The 24545-nt window shown below is 37.5% G+C and overlaps 1 protein-coding gene across 1 annotated transcript in view; it reads left to right on the top strand.

Annotated features, from left to right (window-relative positions):
* NALCN (sodium leak channel, non-selective) overlaps window positions 1-24545 on the top strand; it is a 582828-nt gene that overhangs the window by 320136 nt on the left and 238147 nt on the right. The window contains 1 exon segment of the mRNA XM_043993194.1: window positions 8388-8579. Coding sequence (XP_043849129.1) covers window positions 8388-8579 — 192 coding nt within the window.

The raw sequence follows: 24545 nt of genomic DNA, 5'->3' as shown, positions 1-24545 counted from the left end.
CACAGCCAGAAACTGGAGTTAAAGCTTGACCTTTTTGACTCTAAAGCCAGCTCTCTCCTCTATTATGCTAGGCTATTTTCCGTTATTTAATAATATATTTAATCATATAAACATGAAATTTTATATCTTGGTAAAAATAATTTATGATGCTATTTCTAACTCAAAACTTTAGCACACTTCTAAAAGTTATAATTCCCTATCTTCCTATCCCCTCTCCTACAGGTATCTCATGAATGAAATTATTCTTTTATCATTTTGTTTTGTTTTCACAGAAGTTTCAGGATATATATTGTTCTATAACTCTCACAATTAAAAGTAATAAAAATGAGGACACAAAGTAATTATGTGTTGGATATTAGATATTGAGCAATATTGATATGATGAGTGATTGAGAAAGGAAGGCTTTTTCCAAACTAGAATTCCATCAAATTTGTTACTTAGGACTTAATGACAAAGATATCTATTTCAAAATTAATTCCATTCACTGTTTCATTTTCACAGCAATATTAACATGTACATCTCATCAACACCTTTACATCCATCATCTCAATACTTTTGATGCTTGAGGTAGCAGGATACACAGTCAGTGAAGTTTGGGCATTTTAATATTTTGGTGACCTTTAAAATTATAATTTAATAATCTTAATGTAGGGTATAGTTAGGTGGTTTGGCATATTTATTACTCTGCAAAAGATCACTTTGCTTCTTTTTTAGTGAAATAATTGGGAATTATCTGGATTCAAAAACTTTTTAAAGTACTTATGACATTTTAGTATATGTCATACTAGGGACAGGAGCAAGATCTGTGATTACCTTGGTTTGAAGAACTTCCTCTATCATTGCAGTTTAGCACCTTCTCTGAAACTATAGTCTTAAAGCAGGTTTTCTTAACTTTTTTGTCAGTCAATAAATATACATGATTTAGATGCTTAGCATGTACCAGGAACTGTGCTAAGCACAGAAAGATTATCTCTCCCCTCAAGGATCTTACAATCTGATGGGGGAAGACAGCACACAAAAGGAAGCTGAAAAGCATGTGAAATGGGGAGATATTCTAAGCTGAGCCTCTTCTTTAAATGGAAGTTTTGGAGTTCATGGCTCCAGCCTTGAATCAGAAGGTCAGAGGGCAGTGAGGAAATAGATGGCATCCTACAAGGTGATGAGGTTTTCCCAATAATAAGCTTCCTGTGTCATGGTATTACAGACCTCTTTGGCAGTCTGGTGAAGCCTATAAACTCTTTTTTAGAATAATGTTTTTACATGTCAGATAGTCTATAAGCATCTATGAAGCTTCTACTATGTCCGAGACACTGTGCTAATTTCTGGGAATACTATTCTAGAAAAAAGAGGTAAAAGGTCCTGCCTTCAGGGAGCTCAAAATCAAATTGGGGGAGACAATATGCAATCATATATATATACAAACAAGCTATATAAAATACATAGGATTACAAAGGCAAACAATTATATTTAAATACAATTATTAAAATAATGTTTAAAACAAGTCCATGAACACCAGGGTTAAGAACTCCAATCTTACAGAGGACAAAAAGAATTAATCATTTAATGACTTGCTCAGATTCACATAGGTATGTATTATGACAGGACTTGAATCTGTCTTTCTGCATATAAGGCCAATTTTCTATCTGTTCTAAACATTGTTATTCCATAATAAACATCATAAATAAACATTTGTGCAGCCCCACTAAAGTTACCACATTTTACTTTTTTTTCATCTTTCTTTGTGTCCACGTTTATATATCCTGTAAGGTTTAATGACTGCCTAAACATTAGCAATTCTTTGTTTTATCAGACACCTTCCTTCTACAATATGTGTTCCTTGAGGATAGTGTACACTTGGATTTTTCTTCATATTCTAATTCCTAGAAAGTACACATCACAATTATTACATGTTAAATTTAATTAAGTTATACTTTTCCCAGGTTTCTACAGAGTTAGTATTGAAGGTAGATGTAAACAAGAAGAAACACATTTCTTGGACTATTATGACAATTACCAAGTCAAAATGTTCCTTAAATATTAATAATTAGATGTTTATATGAAGTCATTGGGTTTTTTGTTTAAATTATGGAAGATTGGAGGTATGGAACCAAGATGGCAGAATAAAGGCAGGAACTTGTCTGAGCTCTCCCAAATTCCCTTCCAGACAACTTTAAATAATGCCTCAAAATAAATTCTGGAGTTGTAAAACCAACAAAAGGATGCAGTGAAACAATTTTACAGCTCAAGACAACCTGGAAGGTTAGCTGGTTGTTGTGCTTCATGCTCAAAGAAGACCAAAGTGACAACACTATGTTGGGGTCAAGGTACACTGTGTACAACTATGGATGATCACACTGGAAGGCTCTACAACAAGTTGGTCACAAATAGTTCATATAAACACTTGGAATGGAGAGGTGTCCAAATTTATGCAGCTCATATTTCTTTTCAGCTACTGCAATTCTGTTTTGCTCATAGAGCACAGTCTAGCTGTAGTGACAGTGTAGTGTTGTCTGGCACTGGCCATGCCTGGACAAGCTAGCCATAGGCCTTGGGGGTGACTGAATCACTGGAGGCTTCCAGAGATTTCATCCCAACAGATGGTAAAGTAGTAAGACAACTGCTTAGAAGGAGAATATAGGAGAAAGTATACTGACACCAGCAGCAAGACTTTGTTTTATTGTCCATGTGTGATTCTGGGTCACAGTCCCAGGGCAGAAAAGAATGCTTGTGATCACTCATAGACCACAGGCCAAGAGACTAGTGACCACAACTTGCTTTATACCATACTACCTTGGAAGAACTGAAAACTTACAAACCTCCAGAACTAGCTCTGAAAACAACAGCACAAAAAACCTAAAGGTTGAAACGGTGACCCTTCGATCTCAGAAGCAGAACATAACTTTAGTTTAAAGTTCAAAGTCAAAGAATAGACTAGAAAAAACAGCAAATAACCAACAAAGAACCAGACCAAAGAAGGTTCCTATGATGACCTGGAAGATCAAAACACAAACTCAGAAGAAGACAACAAAGTCAAACTTGAAACATATAAAACTTCAAAGAAAAATGTGAATTGCTCTCAGGACCAAAAATTATTCCTGGAAAAACTCAAAAAGGATATTAAAATCAAATAAGAGAGATAGAGGAAAAAGGGTGGGGAGAATGAGTGATGGAAGACAATCACCAAAAAAGAGTCAACAACTTGGTAAAGGAGATGCAAAAAATACTGAAGAAAATATCACCTTAACAACAGAATAGGTCAAATGGTAAAAGATCCACAAAAATTCACTAAAAAAAACCAGAATTGGCCAAATGGGGGGGAAAAGATGTTCAAAAATTCATCAATGAAAACTCCTTAAGAAGCAGAATTGGACAAATGGAAAAAGATGTTAAAATAATTCACTGAAGAACTCCTATAAAACAGTAGAATTGGCTAAATGGAAAATGAGATACAAAAGCTCGCTCTTCTTAAAAATTAGAATTGGGGGCAGCTAGGTGGCGCAGTGGATAGAGCACGGGCCCTGGATTCAGGAGGACCTGAGTTCAAATCTGGCTTCAGACACTTAACACTTACTAGCTGTGTGACCCTGGGCAAGTCACTTAACCCCAGTTGACTCACCCCCCCCAAAAAAAAATTTAGAATTGGACAATTAGGAAGCTAATGACTCCATAAGACATCAAGAAAACAATAAAGGAAGAGGGAAATACATAGTAATCATAACTGTGAATGTGAATGGGTTTGTCATGCCAGGGTGGGAGTAGGGATAAGCGCCCACTCTCTATAAAATGCTCCAATAGCGTGAGTCTCAAATAACCTCTGACAACCAAAGCCCAACTCCTGGCCTTCTCGTGGCGAAACTGTTTTCACTAACAGGAGAAGGGGTGAAGGTGAGTCACTGGTGCCTTAAAACCAGTTGCTTCAGGCAGGTGGGGCTCATTAGCCTTGGCAGGCAAAACCAGCCTAGGGGAAGGAAACCCTGAGTTTAAACCTCCACTGCCTTGTGGCTACACCCATATATGGGAAAGGCTTCAGGAGTTAACCCTGAGGAAAAATCAGGAGTTGGGAGTCCCTTAGGCAGTTGGATGTTGGACATCACATCCCTCTGGCAACTCCTGTGGTGGCACTGGTGCCAAACTGTATTGGCTCTGCCTCTCCTTTGGATCCACCAGTGTCACAGAGAGGGAAAACCTGCTGCATGGGCAACAGCTTGTTTCCATATTGATCTGCCCAGGCCAGCGCCCTGGAGAGGACACTCCAGCTACTCCTCATGGGGTAGATACAATACAGGATGTGGCAGTTACCAGTTAGAAGTCACTCAGGAGCTGCGGCTCCCATATTGGACTGCACAGCCACACTGTGGCCTGTGGCTTTTCAAGGCACTGATCCATGGTTGTCCGCCACTGGTAGAGGCCTACTATACTACTATATGAAGGTAAATGGGATGAACTCACCCACAAACATACTTGAAGCAGAAAGACATACACAGAATAAAGGTAAGGGGCTGGAGCAGATTATGTTCCAGATGACGTAAAAAAAGCTGGGGTAGCGAATGTGATCTCAGACAAAGTAAAAGCAAGACCGATCTAATTTAAAAGAGCTAAGCAGGGAAGCTACATTTTGCTAAAAGGTATCTTAGATAATGGGGCAGCTAGGTAATGCAGTGGATAGAGCTCTGGCCCTGGATTCAGGAAAACATGAGTTTAAATCAAGCCTAAAGCACTTAATAGCTTTGTGACCCTGGGTAATTCACTTAACTGTGTTTGCCTCAGTTTAATCATCTGTAATATGAGCTAAAGAAGAGAATGCCAAACCACTCTGGTATCTTTGCCAAGAAAAGCCCAAATGGGGTCACAAAGAGTTGTACGTGATTGAAATGAACAAAAACAACAACCATAGACAATGAAATGTCTCTAGTAAAGGCCTCACTTCTCAAATATGTAGAGAAGAGTAAAATTTATAAGGATACAAGTCAATTCCTATTTAATAAATAGGCAAAGGTTATGAACAGGCAGTTTTCAGAAGAAATCAATGCTCTAAATCACTACTTTTTTTGGTTTGGGGTGGGGTTTTTTTTTTTTGGTTTTTTGTTTGTTTGTTTGCAGGGCAATGAGGGTTAAGTGACTTGCCCAGGGTCACACATCTAGTAAGTGTCAAGTGCCTGAGCTCAAATTTGAACTCAGGTCCTCCTGAATCCAGGGCCAGTGCTTTATGCACTGCGCTACCTAGCTGCCACCTTTAAATCACTACTGATTAGAGAAATTAAAATAACTCTGAGGTACCACCTCATGTATTTCATATTGGCTAATATGACAGAAAAAGGAAAATGACAAATGTTGGGAGGGATATGGGAAATAGGGGCATTATTGCACTGCTGATGGAATTGTGAAGTAATTTAATCATTCTGGAGAGAGATTTGGAACTATGTTCAAAGGACTATAAAACTGTCCTGTGCTTTACTGATACTACCACTAGATCTGTATCCAAAAGAGATCAAAAAAGGGAAATGGACCTATTTGTACAAAAATATTTATGGCAGCTCTCTTTGTGGTGGCAAAGAATTATAAATTGAAAGAATGTCCATCAGTTGAGGAATGTCTGAACAAGTCATGGTATAGTTTGTAATGGAATACTATTGTGTTATGAGAAATGACAAAGAGGAGTATTTCAGAAAAACCTGGAAAGACTTACATGAGCTGGATGCTAAGTGAAATGAACAGAACTAAGAGAACATTGTACACAGTAACAACAATATTGTATGATTATCAACTGTGATGACTCAGCTCTTCTCAGTAATGCAGTAATCCAAGACAGTTCCAAAAGACTCATGGTGAAAAAATGCTATCCACTATCAAAAGAAAAAAAAAACTGATGGAGTCTAAATGCAGATCAAAGTATAACTTTTTTGTTTTACTTTTTTGTTGTGTTGTTCTGTTGTCTTTCACACACGACCAATGTGAAAATATGTTTTACATGATTGCATATGTATAATGTATATGAAATTAACTCCTCAGGGAGGAAGGAAGCAAGGGAGGGAGAGAATTTGGAATTTGGAATATAAAATGGAAATGGATTTTTAAAAATTCTACATGTAATTGCCAAAAATAAAATATCTTTAAATAAATACAGTATACTAATGTTTTCCTATCATATTTTCCCCTCATGGTTTTAAAAGAGCAACTAGTTGTAATAGGATGCTTGACTAAAGAAAAAAAATGTGCCTTGGAAAGCTTGATCTAAGAATTTTCTAAAAGACTCATCTTTGATAATAAAATGTTTTTGCCTGTATTTGAGATACATAAACAAGAAGAGATGAGTAAGAAAACATGATTGGAATTTGCCAAATCACATCTCATTCTCATAATTTTTGTCGTGATTCCTAGGTTTTTCAGATATATATATTTTTTAATTTTGGAAAGTAACTTGTTAGGAGAAATAGAATTGTTTTTTAAAAACAAACATTTTTATTTATAGTTGTGAGTTCCAATTTTATTCTATCTCCCTCCTTCCCCCCTCCCTGAGGCAATAAGCAATCAGATATGGGTTATACATGTTCAATTTATGTAAAACATTATTATAAAGTTTTATAAGTTTGAAATTATCACATAATTTGGTTTTTATTGTGGAGTTAACTAGGATAAAATTTAGAATGGTCCCAACTAAAAGAGAGAAAACATTTGGAATACTAAATAAAGGTCTCATATTTCTAGGATGTTAGAATCACCTTTCACTTTTGATAGAACTCAGCAAGTTCCTTAAAAATGGCAATTGGTTTAAATTTTTTGTAGATAAAAAGTAAAGGGGATTTTTCAATCCAATGAATATTGGTTTGTGAAAATTTAACAGATGTTCTTGAAAGAGCTTTTTATTGGTATCTGGGATGAAAATCAAAATTCTTTGGATCATCTTATAATTATGATATTAATACAAATAGACAAGAAAGTATGAAGTTTCAAAGTTTTGAGCTATAACCTCTCATTTAGCCAGCTGGTATATAGCCTAGACACAGCTATTATTTAATTTGTTAATGACATTTATGTCAGAGGATACACAAAATTCCATAAAATATGTTTGTGTGCAGATCAGTAATCTACAGACACATGTAAAGCTCAGTATTTCTTAACATGAAAAGTTGTAGTTTGTTTGGGAAGGCCACTTGTTTGCAGTCTGTTTGGCACTGGAAGTGGGAGGGTTCTTGAGATTTTTTAGCAGAGGAACAGAATGAGTACTTAAGATTTATATTTTTTTTTTCAAAATTTTAGGGAGAGAGTAGGTATGTAGATCAAAATCAATTAAGTCCAACAAATTCATGGATTTTGTTTACTCAGTCATCTAAAATTAATTTGGTACTCTTAACTTCTTAGCTTATGTTATTTACTTTAATAAACCCATGTTGTATTGTTTCTATGAATCATATCAGTTGTGTCCAGTAACTTTTATGATATCAATGATAATTTTTTCTTGAAAAATTTTACCTGTAGTTATTATTTTGGCATGAAATTATATAAAATAGTACCACAGATCTTGCCACTTAATTACATATTGCCTTCTACTGTTCTAAAATTGTTTCATATTAGTTTTTGCCTCCTTAATATATGGCAAGTTCCTTGAGGGGGCAACTAGGAGGTTCAGTGGAGGGGCACCTAAGTGGTTCAGTGGAGGGACAGCTAGGTAGTACAGTGGATAAAGCACTGGCCCTGGATTATGGAGGACCTAAGTTCAAATCCAGCCTCAGACACGATGCTGACTAGCTGTGTGACCCGGGGCAAGTCACTAAACCCTCCTTGCCCATGGGAAAAAAAAATCAAAAGTTCCTTGAGGGCAAGAATGATATTTTAGATTAATTTCTATTTTATATTATCTTACAGTGCTTAGCAAAGCATTGGTCAGTATGTTCTGAACTGGAATACTTTTTCTTGAAATGCTGGCTAAGTAAAGATTCCTTGGTAGAGGTAATTGGTAGGTTTTTTTTTTTAATCTTAACTTCTTTTTAATGGTTTTGATTAATTTCTTTTAGAGAAATTGTTCTATGTAGGTAAGAAAGATTTTAAAAAAACCTTATTTTGTAAAAAGAATTGTTGTTAATGAACTAAGGCCTTCCCAATTTTGTCTGTTGAAAAAAAATATGGAACTTATTTTAATAATACATTTTATTATCTGCATTTTAATTATATATACTAACTACACTTATTTTAATAATATATAAACTAACTGAAATTATTTTAATAATACATATGCTAACTAACTTCTCAGCATTATTTCTATCCCATAGCTTCTTTAATGGAGAAATGCTGTTTTGTAAAAGAGCTAGACAATGAAATTTTCTTGTGACTATTGAAATGAACTTGCTTATCAAGAGAATAATTAATGTTTTTCTTCTGTTCTTTTGCAGGTTCTTCGAGTAGTTCGACTTATTAAGATTTCTCCTGCTTTAGAAGACTTTGTATACAAGATATTTGGTCCTGGGAAGAAACTTGGGAGTTTGGTTGTGTTCACTGCCAGTCTCTTAATTGTGATGTCAGCAATTAGTTTACAAATGTTCTGCTTTGTAGAAGAATTGGACAGATTCACAACTTTTCCAAGGGTAGGTAAAAAAAGAATGGAATGCAACATCTTTCTTTGGGTTTTAATACAGAATAGGAATACTAATAAGAGATAAAAAGACATCTTTTATTTTTAGTAGTTATCATGACTGTTTAGAACCCTTTTGATGTCTTAGGATAATATGAATTTGATGAAAAATAACTTGTTGTTACCAATGCTGTAGCATATGGTATTAAGCATCTTCTGGCCATTGTAAAATTTGCTCCAATGGTCCTGAATATTTATGGGAAGAATATTTCAGAATTAAATACTGAAATTGAATGAAATTGAGGCTAACAAAGAGGGGCATGCTTGTAGAATGAATTCCCTTTAAGATAGAGTAGGCTGGGCAGCTAGATGGCACAGTGGATAAATCACCGACCCTGGATTCAGGAGTACCTGAGTTCAAATCCGGCCTCAGGACACTTGACACTTATAGCTGTGTGACCCTGGGCAAGTCACTTAACTCCCATTGCCCTGAAAAAAAAGATAAAAAAAGAAAAGAAAGGTACTTAAGATAGAGTAGGCTGGTTGTGTGAGTATTGTTTTCAGTGACTGTTTACATCATTTATGTGGTCTAATATTTAACTTGTGATTTCTAAATTATCAAAAGGATAAAGAAAATATATTAAAGGTTAAAAAAAGTTAACATGAGTCTTGGGGTTAGCAAAAGGTAAAGAATCTTTAGGGGAAAAAAGATCTCTGAGAATTCATCTGAACCATATCTCTGCATTCTTGAGAGCATATTTAATTCTCACCAGGAAAATGAGACTAAATTGAGGAATATGTAGGAGTGCTTGGTGTGGTAGATTAAGTAATAGAGTTTGAGTGGAGAGTCTTGGGTTTATGTTTCATCTCAGGCACTTTATAGCTGTGTAATGATAAGTAAATTACTTCATTTCCAACCAACCACCTCAGTTTTCAATGCTTAAAAGTCTAAAATATCTAATGAGTGGTCACCAATAAATTAGAAGCTTTAACAAGAGTTTAGACTTTTAAGCATTTATTAAGGAGACTAAGAATTTGGTGAAGAGAGAGAAAGAGGCCTAGATACCTACATCTATCTATCTATCTCAGGGAGCCTGCATTTTAGCTCCACTCTCCATGAGAGTCCTCATCAAAGAGAGTGATTCACACCTCCTTCACCCCACAAGCCTCCTGTAAAACTGGGAACATCCCATCCACTCGCACACACTTCTCCCAGCTAATTGGCTGGTAGCCTTGATTGACAGTACCCACGAGCAAAGTCACTTCCTGATGCCAAGGAAAGCTGCTTGGTTTGCCCTCAGACACCTTCTCCTCACGGTGGAGCTTTCCTACAGTAACTCTCCAGCAGGTGGCATTATTCCAGTCATTACACAATCAACTAGGGCACCTAGGTGGCACAGTGGATAAAGCACCTGCCCTGGATTCAGGAGGACCTGAGTTCAAATTTGACCTCAGACACTTGACACTTATGAGCTGTGTGACCCTGGGCAAGTCACTTAACCATCATTGCCCCCCCCCCCAAATAATCACCTAGTATTGACAATACATTTAAAAGTTAAAAAAATTACACTTAAAACCTTTTAATACTTAATACACAGTACTATGGGAGGGAAGGAACACTAGCAGTCAGAAGGATCAGGAAAGATTTTAAGCATGTGGTTACATTACTTCATGAAGGAATAGAAGGAATATAAATGTGAGTTATTTACTAATGCAGCTAGTAGTGTGCTATGTACAAAAGGGAATACACAGAAAGTAGGAGACATAGTCCCAGCCTACAAACAGCAATCTATTAAAGAGAGAAATAAATCCTATACCCATAAAATAAATTAGCAAAAATGGCATTACACCAAATATTATTATATGCTAACATAGAAAAGTGACAAGTGTATGTCATAAATACACTTAGAGAATGGATATGGGGCATATCTAATAATCAAAGTCGTAAAAGGATTGGGAATAAATTGATGTTTATTATTTTTTAGAATTTTCCCAAGAATATTATGTAATGAAATACTTTAAACATCAGGGGATACATGTGTGATCTCTATTAATGAGGAGGCTGAGCCTGGGGGCTTACTTGACTTTTTGAGTTCTGAGCTGTAGTAGAGTTAAGCAGGCCAACCATTTGTGGGAACTGGAGTGTAGGGTATGTTCAGAGAAGATTTGTACCCTCTGGTTTAAGGGCTGTGGAGCCTTTTCAGGACTGCTTTTCACCCTTGGTATCTACTTGATCCACCTAAACTTCACCTGTAGCTCCAAGAAGCTGTAGCATGCACAGCAGTCACACCCCCAGCAATCATTTAAGCAGATGGGCCTAAACCAGGTTGCAAGTAACTTAGGGGTCTCGAACCCTTTCTTGAGTTAGGAGTGTCTACAACAAGCATGTGAAGTCTTCCTCTGGTGGAATGGGCAGATGAGAACAATTTGTTCCAACAGCCATGATGGCAGGTGAAGCAAGCACTCCTGAATAAGCAGGAGTGCTTAGAGCTAGTTTAGACATGGAAGACATCAAGATCATGTACTGCATCCTGAGCCAATACCAGAACTCTTGACTATGTTCTGCCACTGGACTAAGATAACTCTGAAGAGAGAATGATCCAACGACTTCATGCAACTCAGATTTAAATCCAATTTGTGCACAAATCAAGATATCACCATTTTTTATTCATCCCAAAGCCCTCTGGCAGTGGGGCAAGTGATGAAGCAGAGGGTGTAGATACACTGAGATCTTTAGTCAAAACCTTTCTCACTGGAAGCAGCAGTGGGATCTGGCGGCAGCCCTCTGAGTATCTGAGCAACCTATTAATGACCACACTGCTCACCTCCTGGTGTGAGGTAGGGGCTAGAAAAGGTGTCCTAAAAATTGTGTCTTTACCCTGCCCTGGCCTGTTTTACTGCAACAGGCAGTGATCCCCGACCCTGTGGTCCAGACTACAAATTTAGTGAATCTGCCCAAAATATTCATTCACATGGACAATTTGTGTCTGACTGTGGTAGAGCATTCAAGCTCATATTGCTCTGATCAGCCACAGTCAGATACAGTGTAACTTGGCTCTAATGAGGTGATGTTGTTTTGGTCCTCTGTGAGAATGAAGAACAACAACTAACCAAGCTGTGGGAACTAAAGAAGTGAGTGGGTTAGCAGAAAATGGTGAGACCTAGCTGCCTAAGGAGTAGCTAATTGGCCCAGTTCAGTAATGGAATAGGTTCATACTCTTATGCTAATCAGTGAAGGCATCAGCCTGGGAGGCCTATGGTTATACATGTACAATCATACGAAATACATTTCCATATCAGTGATGTTGTAAAAGAAAACACAGACCAAACACACACATGTGCACGCGTGCACACATATACACACACACACACACACACACACACACACACACAAGTAAAAAAAAATATTATGCTTTGCTCTGCATTCAGATTGCATCAGTTTTTTCTCTGGATCTGGATAGCATTTTCCACTTTTTAAACATTTGTGTAAGGTCTGATACTGCTAAATCTCCTTCCTTTATGTTTTTGCCCCTTAATTTCTTTAAATTCTTTACTATTGTTCTTTCAAATGATTTTATCATTTTTCTAATTCAGTAAATATATTTTTAGTAATTTAATTGGGAGGCAATTGAATAAATAGATTAGTTAAAAAAATTGTTCATTTTTATTATATTGGCTTTACCTATCTTTGACAAGAAATTTTACTCCAATTATTTAATCTGACTTTATTTGTTATGAAGTCTTTTATGCTTGTGCTATATAGTTTCTTTGTTTATTTTAGTAATATACTCTTAGGCATATTCATGTGTGTGTGTGTGTGTGTGTGTGTCTGTGATGTGTGGTATAATATTTAATGTGAGAATTGGAATTGCACCCCCTACTGGAGAGATATGGTAGAGACGTTCCACCATGAGGAGAAGGCATGTGATTTGGAAGACATGTGGTTTTATTATGGAAGCTGGCTGGGCCGGTGTCCAGGGAACTTGACTCTGTAGAAGCCGCCTGTTAGACTTGTCTGGGCCGGTGTTCCAGGTACTTGTCTCTGTAGAGCCGCCTGTTAGACTTGTCAGTCAGAGCTACCAGCCAATTAGCTTGGAGATGTGTGTGTGTGTGTGTGTGTGTGTGTGTGTGTGTGTGTGTGTGTGTGTGTGTGTGTGTTTGCTGTTTCACAAGAGGCTTCTGGGAGGTGGAAGGGAGAGCAAGTGCTCTTTCACCCGGGACCTGGGTTTAAGGTGGCAGCTGAGATGGCTGGCTCTCTGAGATAGATAACATGAAGGAACCTTGGCCTCTTTCTCACTGATCTCTAGATCTAATGCACCTTAATAAATGCTTAAAAGTCCTAAACTCTTGGTAACGCTTCTAAGTTATGGCGACCACTCAATAGAGTTTTAGACAGTTTAGCTATAATTTCAGCCCTGTACAGATAGCAGCTTTACAGTAGTATGTTTGTATATTTTTATCTATTAATATATTACATATTTATATATATGTAAACTGTCTAGTTTTGAATGGTCTAATACAATATTGAGTATATGGTGACATAGTGTAGTTTCCCTATTTTTCTCTTTTAATTAACTATATTTAGCTTTATTTTGCCTGAGTCATGATTACTGTCCCTGCCTTTTTTTACATAATAAATTCTCCTCTAGCCCTTTATTTTATCTCTGTGTATGTTTATCCCAATTTTATTGTATTCCTAAATGAAACATATTGTTGAATTCACATTTTAAATCTGCTATCCATTTGTTTTAGAGGTATATTCATCTCATTCATATTCTAATCTATAATCACTTGTTGTGCTTTTCCCTCCTTATTTTTCGTCACTTCCTTCTCACCTGTTTATACTACCTTGCCCCTCCTATTTCTCAATCTACCCACAGCTCTAAGAGTCACACCCTTATCCTCTCCTGACCCTCCACCTTCATTTACTATCTTTCTAAGAGTTTCTCCCTTATCTTCTCCCTCTCATGATTGTTAATCTACATAGGCCCTCTAATTCCCTCCCTTCTCCTTTCCCCTAGCCCTAATTTCTTTCTAATTTTTGAAGACTCATTCCCATTTACCCTCTCATTTTATGTGTTCTTCCTTTATAACCCATTTCTAATTGAGAGTGATTGTTCCAGGACTAGTAGCCCTCCCCCGCTACTTACTTCTGCATCAGTTCTTCCTTTCATGTCTCATTTGTATAAGGTAATTACTCCTACCCAGTTCTATTTTAGAATCACCCCATCATACACAGCTCAGTCAAGCCTTTCTTTCAAACCACCCAAATAATGATGACAGTCATAAAAGTACTAATAACATTTTCACATATGAGTAAACATTGACCTTACTGAGTTCCTTATAATATTGTCTTTAATGTTTACCTTATAGTTCTCCTAGATCTTATATGTTGAATTTTCCATTAAGTTCTGTTCTTTTTGTCACAAATTCCTGAAAGTCTTCCAATTAGTTAAATGTCAGGTTTGTTTTGTTTTGCTTTGTTTTTCATTCAGGATTATACCTAAATTGCTGGGTAAGTTACTCTTGGTGATAACCCCAGCTCTTTTGCTCTATGAAATATAGTGTTCCAAGACATATTATACTTCAACATAGAAGACACTTGGCCTTGTGTAAAGCTGATTGTACCTCTGTGTGTTTGGTTTTTATCTTGTTGCAATGTTTTCTCCTTAACCTGGGAGCTGTGAAACTTGGTTATGATATTACTGAAAGTTTTCCTCCTGGGAACTCTTTCAGGTGGTAGTCAGTGGATTTCTTCTTTTTCTACTTTTACTTCTTCTTCTAGAACTTCAGGATAAAGTACCTTAAGAATCTCTTGTAATATTGTGTCCAAAAAAGAAAATTTATTGTATCAAGATACTTTATTTCAACATAGCATTCAGGTAGTCCTACAATTCTTATATTCCCTCTCTTCAATCTGTTCTCCAGAACAATTTTTTTTTCTGATGAGATGTTTCACATTCTCTTCTATTTTTTCATTCTTTTCATTTTTTAATTATTTCTTGGCGTCTTATAACATCATTAATTTCCCCTTGCCTAATTCTAGTTTTCAAGGAATTATTTTGTTATATTTCTGATTCTATATTTCCAGTTGGTTGACTTTCATTTCATAATTTTCTTGATTTTTTTGGATTGCTCTTATTGGTTTTTCCATAAATTTTCCTTAATCTTTCTTATTTGATTTTTAAAATCATTTTTAAATTCTTCCAAAAACTCTTTTTGGTCTTGAGACCATTTGACATTTCCCATTGAAAAGAGTATCTTCCTCTGAATATAAACCTAGATCTTCTCTATTCTTATAGTATATATCTGTGGTTGGTTTCTTTCTCCTTTGCATAGTCATTTTTATTTTTATTTTTCTTAATTAATTTGTTTATTTAGAATTTTCCCCAAGTTACATGTAAAAAAACCAAATTTTTTCACATAAATTTTTTAAAACTTTGTGTTCCAAATTTTCTTCCTCCCTCCTTCCTCACTCCTCCCTAAGAAATCAAGCAATTCAATATAAGTTATACTTGTGCAGTCATGCAAAACATCTTCACATTAGTCAGGTTGTGAAAGAAAACAGATGAAATAGTTTTAGAAAGAGGAACTAACAAATAAAATTATGCTTCAATCTTTATTCAGATACCATCAGTTCTTTCTCTGTTGATGGTTGCATTTTTCATACATCCTTCTGATATCCTGCTCATCATTTCTTTCACAATTACTATTGCTAACTGTATTTCCCTCCATCCTATTCCCTCTCCTTGATATTTATTCTATTTTCCATCTTCTTTCACCTTATCCCTCCTCAAAAGTGTTTTGATTTTACTGCCCCCTCCCCCATTCTGCCCTCCCTTCCTTCACCTCTACTCCCTTATCCCCTTCCCCTTACACTTTCCCTCAGGGCAAAATATATTACCATACCCACTTAAGTGTGCATATTATTCCCTCTTTGAATCAATTTTGATGAGAATAAGTCTCATTAACTCCCCTGCTTCTTCCCCATTTTCTCCTCCACTCCATAAGCTTTTTCTTATTTCTTTTATGTGAGCTACCTTACTACATTCCACCTCTCCCTTTCCCTTTCTTCCAGTACATCCCTCTTGACTTTATTTTAAAGACGTCATCATGGGTCATCTAGGTGACACACTGGACAAAGCACCAGCCCTGGACCCAGGAAGCCCTGAGCCCAATTCCAGCCCCAGACATAAACCACCCCAACCTGCCTGCCCCACAAAAGACAAGCATAAGAAAAAAATAAATACTTTACAATATCATCCCTTCATATTCGATTCAAACCTGTGCCTTCTATCTAAATATATTCCTTTCAGCTGCCCTAATACCGAGAAAGTTCTTGTAAGTTAGAAGTATTATCTTCCCATGCAGGAATGTAAAGAGTTTACCCTGGGGCAGCTAGGTGGCACAGTGGATAGAACACAGGCCCTGGAGTCAGGAGTACCTGAGTTCAAATCTGGCCTCAGACACTTAACACTTACTAGCTGTGTGACCCTGGGCAAGTCACTTAACCCCAATTGCCTCACTTTAAAAAAAAAAAAGAGTTTACCCTTTTAATATCCCTCAAGGTTACTTTTTCCTGTTTACCTTTTTTTTGCTTCTCTAGGGTTAGTCTTATATTTGAAAGTCAAATTTTCCATTCATTTCAGCACTTTTCATCATGAATGTCTGAAAGTCCTCTTTTTTATTGAAGTCCCATTTTTCCCCCTGAAAGATTATACACAGTGTTGCTGGGTAGGTGATTTTTGGTTGTAATCCCAATTCCTTTGCCCTCCTGAATATCATATTCCAGGTCCTCTGGTCCTTTAATGTAGAAGCTGCTTGATCTTGTGTTATCCTGACTGTAGCTCCACAGTATTTGAATTCCTTTTTTTCGAGCTACTTGCAATATTTTCTCCTTGGCCTGGGAGCTCTGGAATTTGGCTATAATATTCCTGGAAGTTTTCCTTTGGGGATCTCTTTCAGGAGGTGATTGTTGGATTCTTTCAATTTCTATTTTACCATCTGCTTCTAGAATATCAGGGCAATTTTCCCTGACAATTTCTTGGAAGATGATGTCTAAGCTCTTTCTTTGATTGTGGGTTTCAGGTATTCCAATGATTTTCAAATTATCTCTCCTGGATCTATTTTCCAGGTCAGCAGTTTTTTCCAATGAGATATTTCATATTGCCTTCTCTTTTTGATTCATTTGGATTTGCTTTATTGTGTCTTGATTTCTCATCAAGTCATTAGCTTCTGTTTGCTCTATCCTAATTCTTCTTCTTCTTCTTTTTTTTATTAGCGGGGAAATTGGGGTTAAGTGACTTGCCCAGGGTCACACAGCTCATAAGTGTTAAGTGTCTGAGGCCGGATTTGAACTCAGGTACTCCTGAATCCAGGGCCGGTGCTCTATCCTAATTCTTAAGCAATGATTTTCCTCAAAGAGCTTCTGTGCCTCCTTTTCCATTTGGCCAATTTGGGTTTTCAAGCTGTTGACTTTTTTTTTTATGACCCTCCTACATTACTCTCATTTCTCTTTCCATTTTTTCTTCTACCTCTCTAACTTTTCCCTCTACCTGTCTTACTTTATCTTCAATGTCCTTTTTGAGTGCCTCTATGGTCTGAGACCAATTCATACTTTTCTTGGAAGCTTTGGATATAGGACTTTATTTTCTTTTTCTTCTGAGGGTGTATTTTGATCTACCTTGTTGCCGAAGAAACTTTTAATGGTCTGATGCTTTCTCTGTCTGCTCATCTTGCTGGCCTATTTTTTGGCTTTTAACTCCTTCTTACAGTGGAACCCTGTTTCCAGGAAGGACTGTCCCAAGCTACTGAGGGTCCCAGGTGGTACTATTTAATGAGAGGCTTGTTCTTAGCCCACCTAGCCTGTAAGTAAACACAGTTTTCTTTCTCTTTAACCTGGAAGCAGAAATCTGATTCTCTATTTTGTTTTATTTTATTTTGGGCAGCTATTGTTATGATCAAATTCTATTACCAAGGTATGAGGAATGATGCCCCAGGCCTCAGGTCCTTCTTGATGTTATTTTATGAGCTCAGTCCCACTGCCCAACCTAGGGAATTCCCACCCTCAGGCCATGGCCAAGGGCCCCAGTCATACTGTCCTACAAACACTCTTGCTCCCTAGGGTCCCTCTGGCAGCTGTGGACTTCAATTGCCCTCTCGGCTCTTCAACTGAAATTAGGGATTCTGCTCTCCTACGAGTGCCCTCAGACAGTAAGGTCCACACCCTCTGTTACTATACTCACCAGGCATATGCTAGCTCCTTCTCCCCTACAACCCCAGCCTGGGAATGTGTCTGTTCAGCACAGCCATGCTTGGTATCCCTTGGCAGTAACTTACTCATACTGTTAAGGGCTAAAATTCTAGCTAAACTGTCTAAAATATCTAATGAGTGGTCGCCAATAAATTATAAGCTTTAGCAAGAGTTAGACTTTTAAGCATTTATTAAGGAGAATAAGAATTTAGTAAAGAGAGAGAAAGGCCTAGATTCCTATCTATTAAAGGGAGAGCACATTTCTAGCTCCGCTCTCCACCCGAGTCCAGAGGAAAGAGAGCGAGACTGAGCGCCAGTCTCTTCCTTCCTCCTCCCACTAGTCCGCGTCACTTCCTGACTCCTGAAGAAAAGACTCCTGGTCTTGCCCTCAAAGACCTTCCCTTCATGGGCAGAACTCTTCTACAGTAAGTATCCAGCAGGTGGCATTATTCCAATCGTTACAGTCCCCCCTGTTGTTCCTCAAGAAACAAAATGTTTCCTTGACGGAACAGTAAAAAGAATATAATAACTATTGCTAACTAATAATATGTGAACAACAATATAGAAAAGGAAGAGAGGAAAGTTTTGTTCAGAGGGGCGATTTTTTTTTTTTTGTCCTCATGAACCGACGCTTTGACATTAGTCTTGCAAAGGGAGGGCCTCTGCAGAGAAAACATGTTACAGATGGTGTATATTATAACAGAAAGAGAAAAAAAAAACAACAAAAACAACAAATCAAAACTGTTCATTTAAAGTCTCTGAAAGTCTTTTCTCAGATGTCCTCTAGGTGTAGTCGTGGAATGGAAGTCTTTTCAGGGGTTGATGTGTGGATGCTGGTAATCAGCCAGGAAAATTTCCTACAAAATTGAGCTTAACACAACTTTAAATAGCTTTGTCAATAATCAAATCAAACAATGAAAGTTCTCAAAAACATGTCTAAGGGAATTCAGAATCTTAGTTGTTACACATGAAACATATAATAAAACAAAAATTGAACCATTCTTTAAAATTATAATATTACTATAGTCCCCCCCTTATGGAGGGTAATTGAGAAGACAATTGCTGCGATATTAATTATTAAAAATAATTTTTTATCTTTGTTTCATCACTTTTTGCATCATCTGCCTAATTATCCTCATGCCATTATGAGAAATTCAAAATCTAATATAATTGGTAACAGGTGTCAAGGCCAAATTCAACACTGTATTTATCATGACACCTGAGATAATTATGGGGGTTACCATAAAAGAACAGAGAAATGATGGGATATGAGCATTCCCACACTTGAGCAATATGTACTGCCCATACAGTATGCCAGGCTTAAAATAGGTGGATGGAATATATGTCCATGCCACCGAACATATTGGAAGAAACTGAGTCAGACTTAATCAGATGCATGGGATTGAGATGTCCATGGCATCAGGCATATAGGAGGGAGCATAGAAGCCAGGTGTAGGAGTGAGATGGGTGGGATGAATACTTCCAGCCATCTGTACAATATTGTGGGGAAAAATAAAATATTAAACCAAGAGAATCCAACCTCAACATTAGTCAAAAGCCGTTCCCTCGGCCATACCTTGACTTCATGCATGTCTCCCCTCATGTGACAGTTCAGTGTCTGCTCTTGCATGTATTCCTCTTGTGATTGGATGGCATCTTGGCCAACTGGCATCTGATAACTCAGAATAAAGGCAATTAATGTCTTAAATGATAAGTTCCCATAATCCAAGTCTCATATGGATTTAAAATTGAGGATAATAAATGATTGCAAAAAATGTGAATACATCTTGACTCAGAACACAATATATAATTACGCAACAATTTCAAATAATACCCATTTTTTTTACTTAGTATACAATTACTTTTGTGAAAAATCTGAACATATTTAAATACAAGTTAAAGCACAACAGAATCTCAAAGAAAACTTTTTTTTTTGAAAAAAGAAAATTTTTACAAATGTTCCCCTCTTTTTTTTTTTTGAATATGCTTATCAAAAATAATACTTCTTTACACTTGCCATGGCAACCAATTTGCCAGGGAAATGCTTCAAAGAGTTTGATCAAATAATCAGTTGAGAAAAAATAACAAAAACAAACAACTCAGAATATGGGAGCACAATACTCCTAGAATTAACATTGTATAATAAAAACAAAACCATCTTGCAATGTTTCAAAATTAGATAGACAAATGAATAGAAGAAAATACACATGGAACAATAAAATACAGTGAAATTCAAACTAAGGAAATCTAAATGAATATGAACTTAATATTAATAAGAGTATTACAAAATATAAACTTGATCACATGACTATAAAAAGCTTTTACAAATATTCTCCTTGTTTTAGAAACTAAGTATAAGACACAATCTCAAAAGCATTAAAATCTCTATGAAAATAAACCTATACCATTAATTTCAAAATGCATATGTAATAGCATAGAAATCCTATGTAACCTCTGAACTGATACTATTACTCTGAGTAAATTCAGAACACTTTTGATTCCGATATCTAAAATCCCCAATACTCATATCAATACCTTGCTGCTTACTGCTACATTTCTGTGAAATATATACCCTTCCATGGCAAAAGAAGTGGAGTCTTGAACTATGTTGATGATTGTCATTCTTATTCACCATAAGTTTTTCTTCTTTAACCCCTCTATATTGTCTGTCAGGCTTTTCACCATACAAATGCTTTATAAGATTACTAATTAAAGACAAAAGCAGGTTAGCAAAATTATGAACAAAACGAGCATATCTAGAATTTAAAGAGTTTTCTAAGGTTGTCTTAGAAGCACAGCCAGGCTGGGGAAGGGCTGAGCCTGAAGCTGCAAATGCAGGTAGAAAAAGTTGAGCATGCGCACCAGATCTCTGGACTTCCCAGGCAGGGGAAGCTATGGGCTTGGCCATAGGAGGAGTAGAGGGTGGGGTCTGGAGAGGAGGGGAGGGACCAGAGCAATTTGAATCAGACTTGATTTTGAACTCAGGCCTGGATTCCTCTTTCCCCACTTTGCCTCCAGGTGCTAGGGGATTAAAAGCTTCTAGAGGGTGGGTCATTGCCTCCAGGCATGCAAAATTAGAGCAACAATTAGTGTTAGAATTGGGAAAAGCTGCAGGAATCTCTTCAGGTTTCTCTGAAAAAGCATGGTTGGGAGAGGGAGAGATATTTCCTTGTGTGAGTAAGTTGCTGGCTCTTTTAACAAAAATAAAAAGAAAAATAGAAAATCCACAAAAACAAAGCATTAACATGATCTTATCTCCCATTTGTCTGGTTAAACAGACTAAAATCAAAAATAGGGTAATTAGGGAGTTTAAAAGGTCCATTCGAAAAAATTTAAAGGAAAACACAGCCAGTGCGCCAGTACTTAGCAGTTAAAGGGAGAGGGAGGGGAAATTTCTTACCCAACCAGCAGATCAGAAGACTGAGGGTTAGCTTTCCTCTTCGTGGTCAGCCATCTGTTAAGGGCTAAAATTCTAGCTAAACTGTCTAAAATATCTAATGAGTGGTCGCCAATAAATTATAAGCTTTAGCAAGAGTTAGACTTTTAAGCATTTATTAAGGAGAATAAGAATTTAGTAAAGAGAGAGAAAGGCCTAGATTCCTATCTATTAAAGGGAGAGCACATTTCTAGCTCCGCTCTCCACCCGAGTCCAGAGGAAAGAGAGCGAGACTGAGCGCCAGTCTCTTCCTTCCTCCTCCCACTAGTCCGCGTCACTTCCTGACTCCTGGTCTTGCCCTCAAAGACCTTCCCTTCATGGGCAGAACTCTTCTACAGTAAGTATCCAGCAGGTGGCATTATTCCAATCGTTACAATACTCATCCTTCTGACTCCTAAACTGTCTGTAATGTCAAACTTCCTGAGTTGGAGGCAACCTCCTAACCCATCTACCCTCAGGGTTTGTTTGGGTTGGGGTTTTTTTGTTTTTGTTTTTAAATATTATTATTAAGTAGAGTCTTCCTGGATGTGTTTGCACTTCACTCAGGCCAAACCTCTGTCCTAGAGATTGGGTCTTTCCTGGGGTTTTCTCAAGTTGTCTTGGGAGGAGGACAGCTGCTTTGCTCCAATTTTGGTTTATTTCTGCTGCTCTACATTCCCTCTGAGGTGATTTTCTGTCTTTTTTGTGGAGGAAATTTGGAGAGCTAAGAGTTTTCCAACATATTCCACCATCTTCTCTCTCTTTCTCTTTTTAAAACTTTTTTTTGATCTTTTCTAGGAGTTTTTTTGTGCATGAGACCAATTCACATTTTGCTTTGAGACTCTGCATGTAAGCTGTTTAGGCATAGTTGTCCTCTTCTGAGCCTGTGTTTTGTTTTGTTTTTCCTTGTCACCATACCAACCTTCTTTGGTTGTGTTTTTGTTTGTTTGCTTGTTTATTTTTTTCCAGACTATTTCATGACTTTTTAACTTTATGTTAAAATGGAGTTCTGCTCCCAGGGGAAAGGGGGTGGGGATGGTGGGCAGAATGTCCCAAGCTTCTCATGCCAGTGGTATGGGGCCTCCCCTGCTGGCCTGCACTGATCCACATGGGGCTTCTCTGGTGCCTTGCACTGGGGACCACAGGGCCTTTTTGCAGACCTATGTGGGGTGCAGGGTCTTGTTGCTGACCTGCTCAGGAGCTAGGGCCCTTGCTTCTGGCTTGCTGCAGTGCAGCCTCTTGCTCTTACCCAGATGCCACCAAAATTGGACTTTTCTCCTCTTTTGCTCCGGTGAGAAAGATCTTTCCTGCTCACCTGCTAAGCTGTCTTGGGGTGGAAAAGTCCTTCACCTTGTCCTTCTGTTGGTTTTGACTCCAGAATTTGTTTTGAGGCATTATTTTTATAGTTGTTTGTAGGTGAATTTAGAAGAGTTCAGACAAATTTCTGCCTTACTCCAGCATACTGGTTCTGCCTGTGCCACTCTGACCGACAATCCCACTGTTTCACAGCCCTGAAAGAAACATTAAGGCAACCAAAAATATTTTGCTCAAATCTCCTGCCACGACCTGGACTTCTAACATTGAGCCCTATTTTGACCAAATCATAATGAGCATTTGGAGTGGGAGCGAGGGAGAAGGGGATGGAACTAACTTTTTTTCTGTATTTTGTATTCTATGGTTTTTTCTTTCTTTTTTGGGGGGGAAAGATAAAGCATTTATTAAACACCAACTATGCCCCAGACACTATACTGAGTATGGGGGATCCAAATACAGTGGAGAATGATGGTCCCTGTCTTCAAGAAGCATAAATTCTTTTATTTTTGTTAGCAACAAAAATTTATTTTATTTTCCATTTACGTGTAAGGGTAGTTTTCAACATTCATTTTCATAAGATTTAGAGTTCCAAATTTTTCTCCCTCCCTCCCTCCCTTTCCTCCCCCCTCCACAAGATCGCAATCAGGTTATATATGTACAATCCACAAGTGTTCTTTTTATCAGTTCTTTCTATAGGGGTGCATAGTAAGCTTCCTCATTAGTTCCTTGGGATTGTCTTGGATCATTGCACTGCTGAGAGTAGTTAAGTCATTCAGAATTGCTCATTGAACAATACTGCTGTCACTACGCACAATGTCGTCTCAGCTCTGCTCACTTCACTATACATTGATGTTCATTAGTCTTTCCAGGTTTTTCAGTTATCATCCTGTTTGTCATTTCCTGTAGCACAAGACCATTCCACTACAGTCATATAACACAGCTTTTTCCATCATTCCTCAACTGAAGGACATTCCTTTGATTCTCAATTCTTGGCCTCCACCAAGAGTTGCCATAAATATGTTTTGTACAATTTTCCCCCCTTTTCTCCTTTTCATGATTACTATTGTTAACTGTTTCCCTTCCATCCTATTCCCTTCCTCATGATATTTATTCTATTATCCATCTTCATTCATTCTATCACTCTTCAAAAGGGATTTGCTTCTGTCTGTCCCCTCCCCCACTCTGCCCTTCCTTCTTTTGCCCCTCTCTCTTTATCCCCTTCCCCACCTATTTTCCTGCAGGGTTAGAGAGATTACTCCACCCAATTGATTATGTACATTATTCCCTCCTTGAGCCAATTCTAATGAGATTGAGGTCTTTGAGCCAATTTTGATGAGTGTTAGGCTCAGGTTAAATAGTGTTAGTGCCCAGGTTAGGGCTCAGGTTAAATAGTGTTAGTGCCCAGGTTAAATAGATTACTCCACCCAGTTGGGTGTGTCTGTTAGTCCCTCCTTGAGGCAGCTCTGATGAGTTTAAGGTGTTTGAGCCTTTTCTGATGAGTGTAAAAATTCATTTACTGCCCTGTTCCTCTCCCATCTCTTCCCCTACTCCATAAGCCTTTTCCTGTTCCTTTCATGTAGGATTTCACTTCTGCCCTTCCCCCTTCCCCAGTGAATTTCCTTCACCCCTCAATTTAACCCTAAAGATGTTATCATCTTGCTAAGTGACACAGTAGACAAATCATCACCCCTGGACCCAGGGGGATCCCAGCCAAAATCCGGCCTCAGACACAAGATAGTTGCCCACTGTACGACCCCAGGTATGTCCCCCAGCTCCAATTTTTTTATGATTCTCTAGGGTCTTGTATTTGAAAGTCAAATTTGCCATTCAGTTCAGGTCTTTTCATCACAAATATCTGAAAATCTTCTTTTTCATTTAAGTCCCATTTTTTCCGCTGAAAGATAATGATGAGTTTTGCTGGGTAGGTGATTCTTGGTTGTAATCCCATTTCCTTTGCCCTTTGGAATATCATATTCCATGCCTTCCGGTCCTTTAAT

Source organism: Dromiciops gliroides, chromosome 3 (genome assembly GCF_019393635.1).
Source record: "Dromiciops gliroides isolate mDroGli1 chromosome 3, mDroGli1.pri, whole genome shotgun sequence".
NCBI lineage: Eukaryota > Metazoa > Chordata > Mammalia > Microbiotheria > Microbiotheriidae > Dromiciops > Dromiciops gliroides.
The sequence above is the reverse complement of the archived record's forward strand: the minus strand, read 5'-3'. Positions and strand labels throughout refer to the sequence as shown.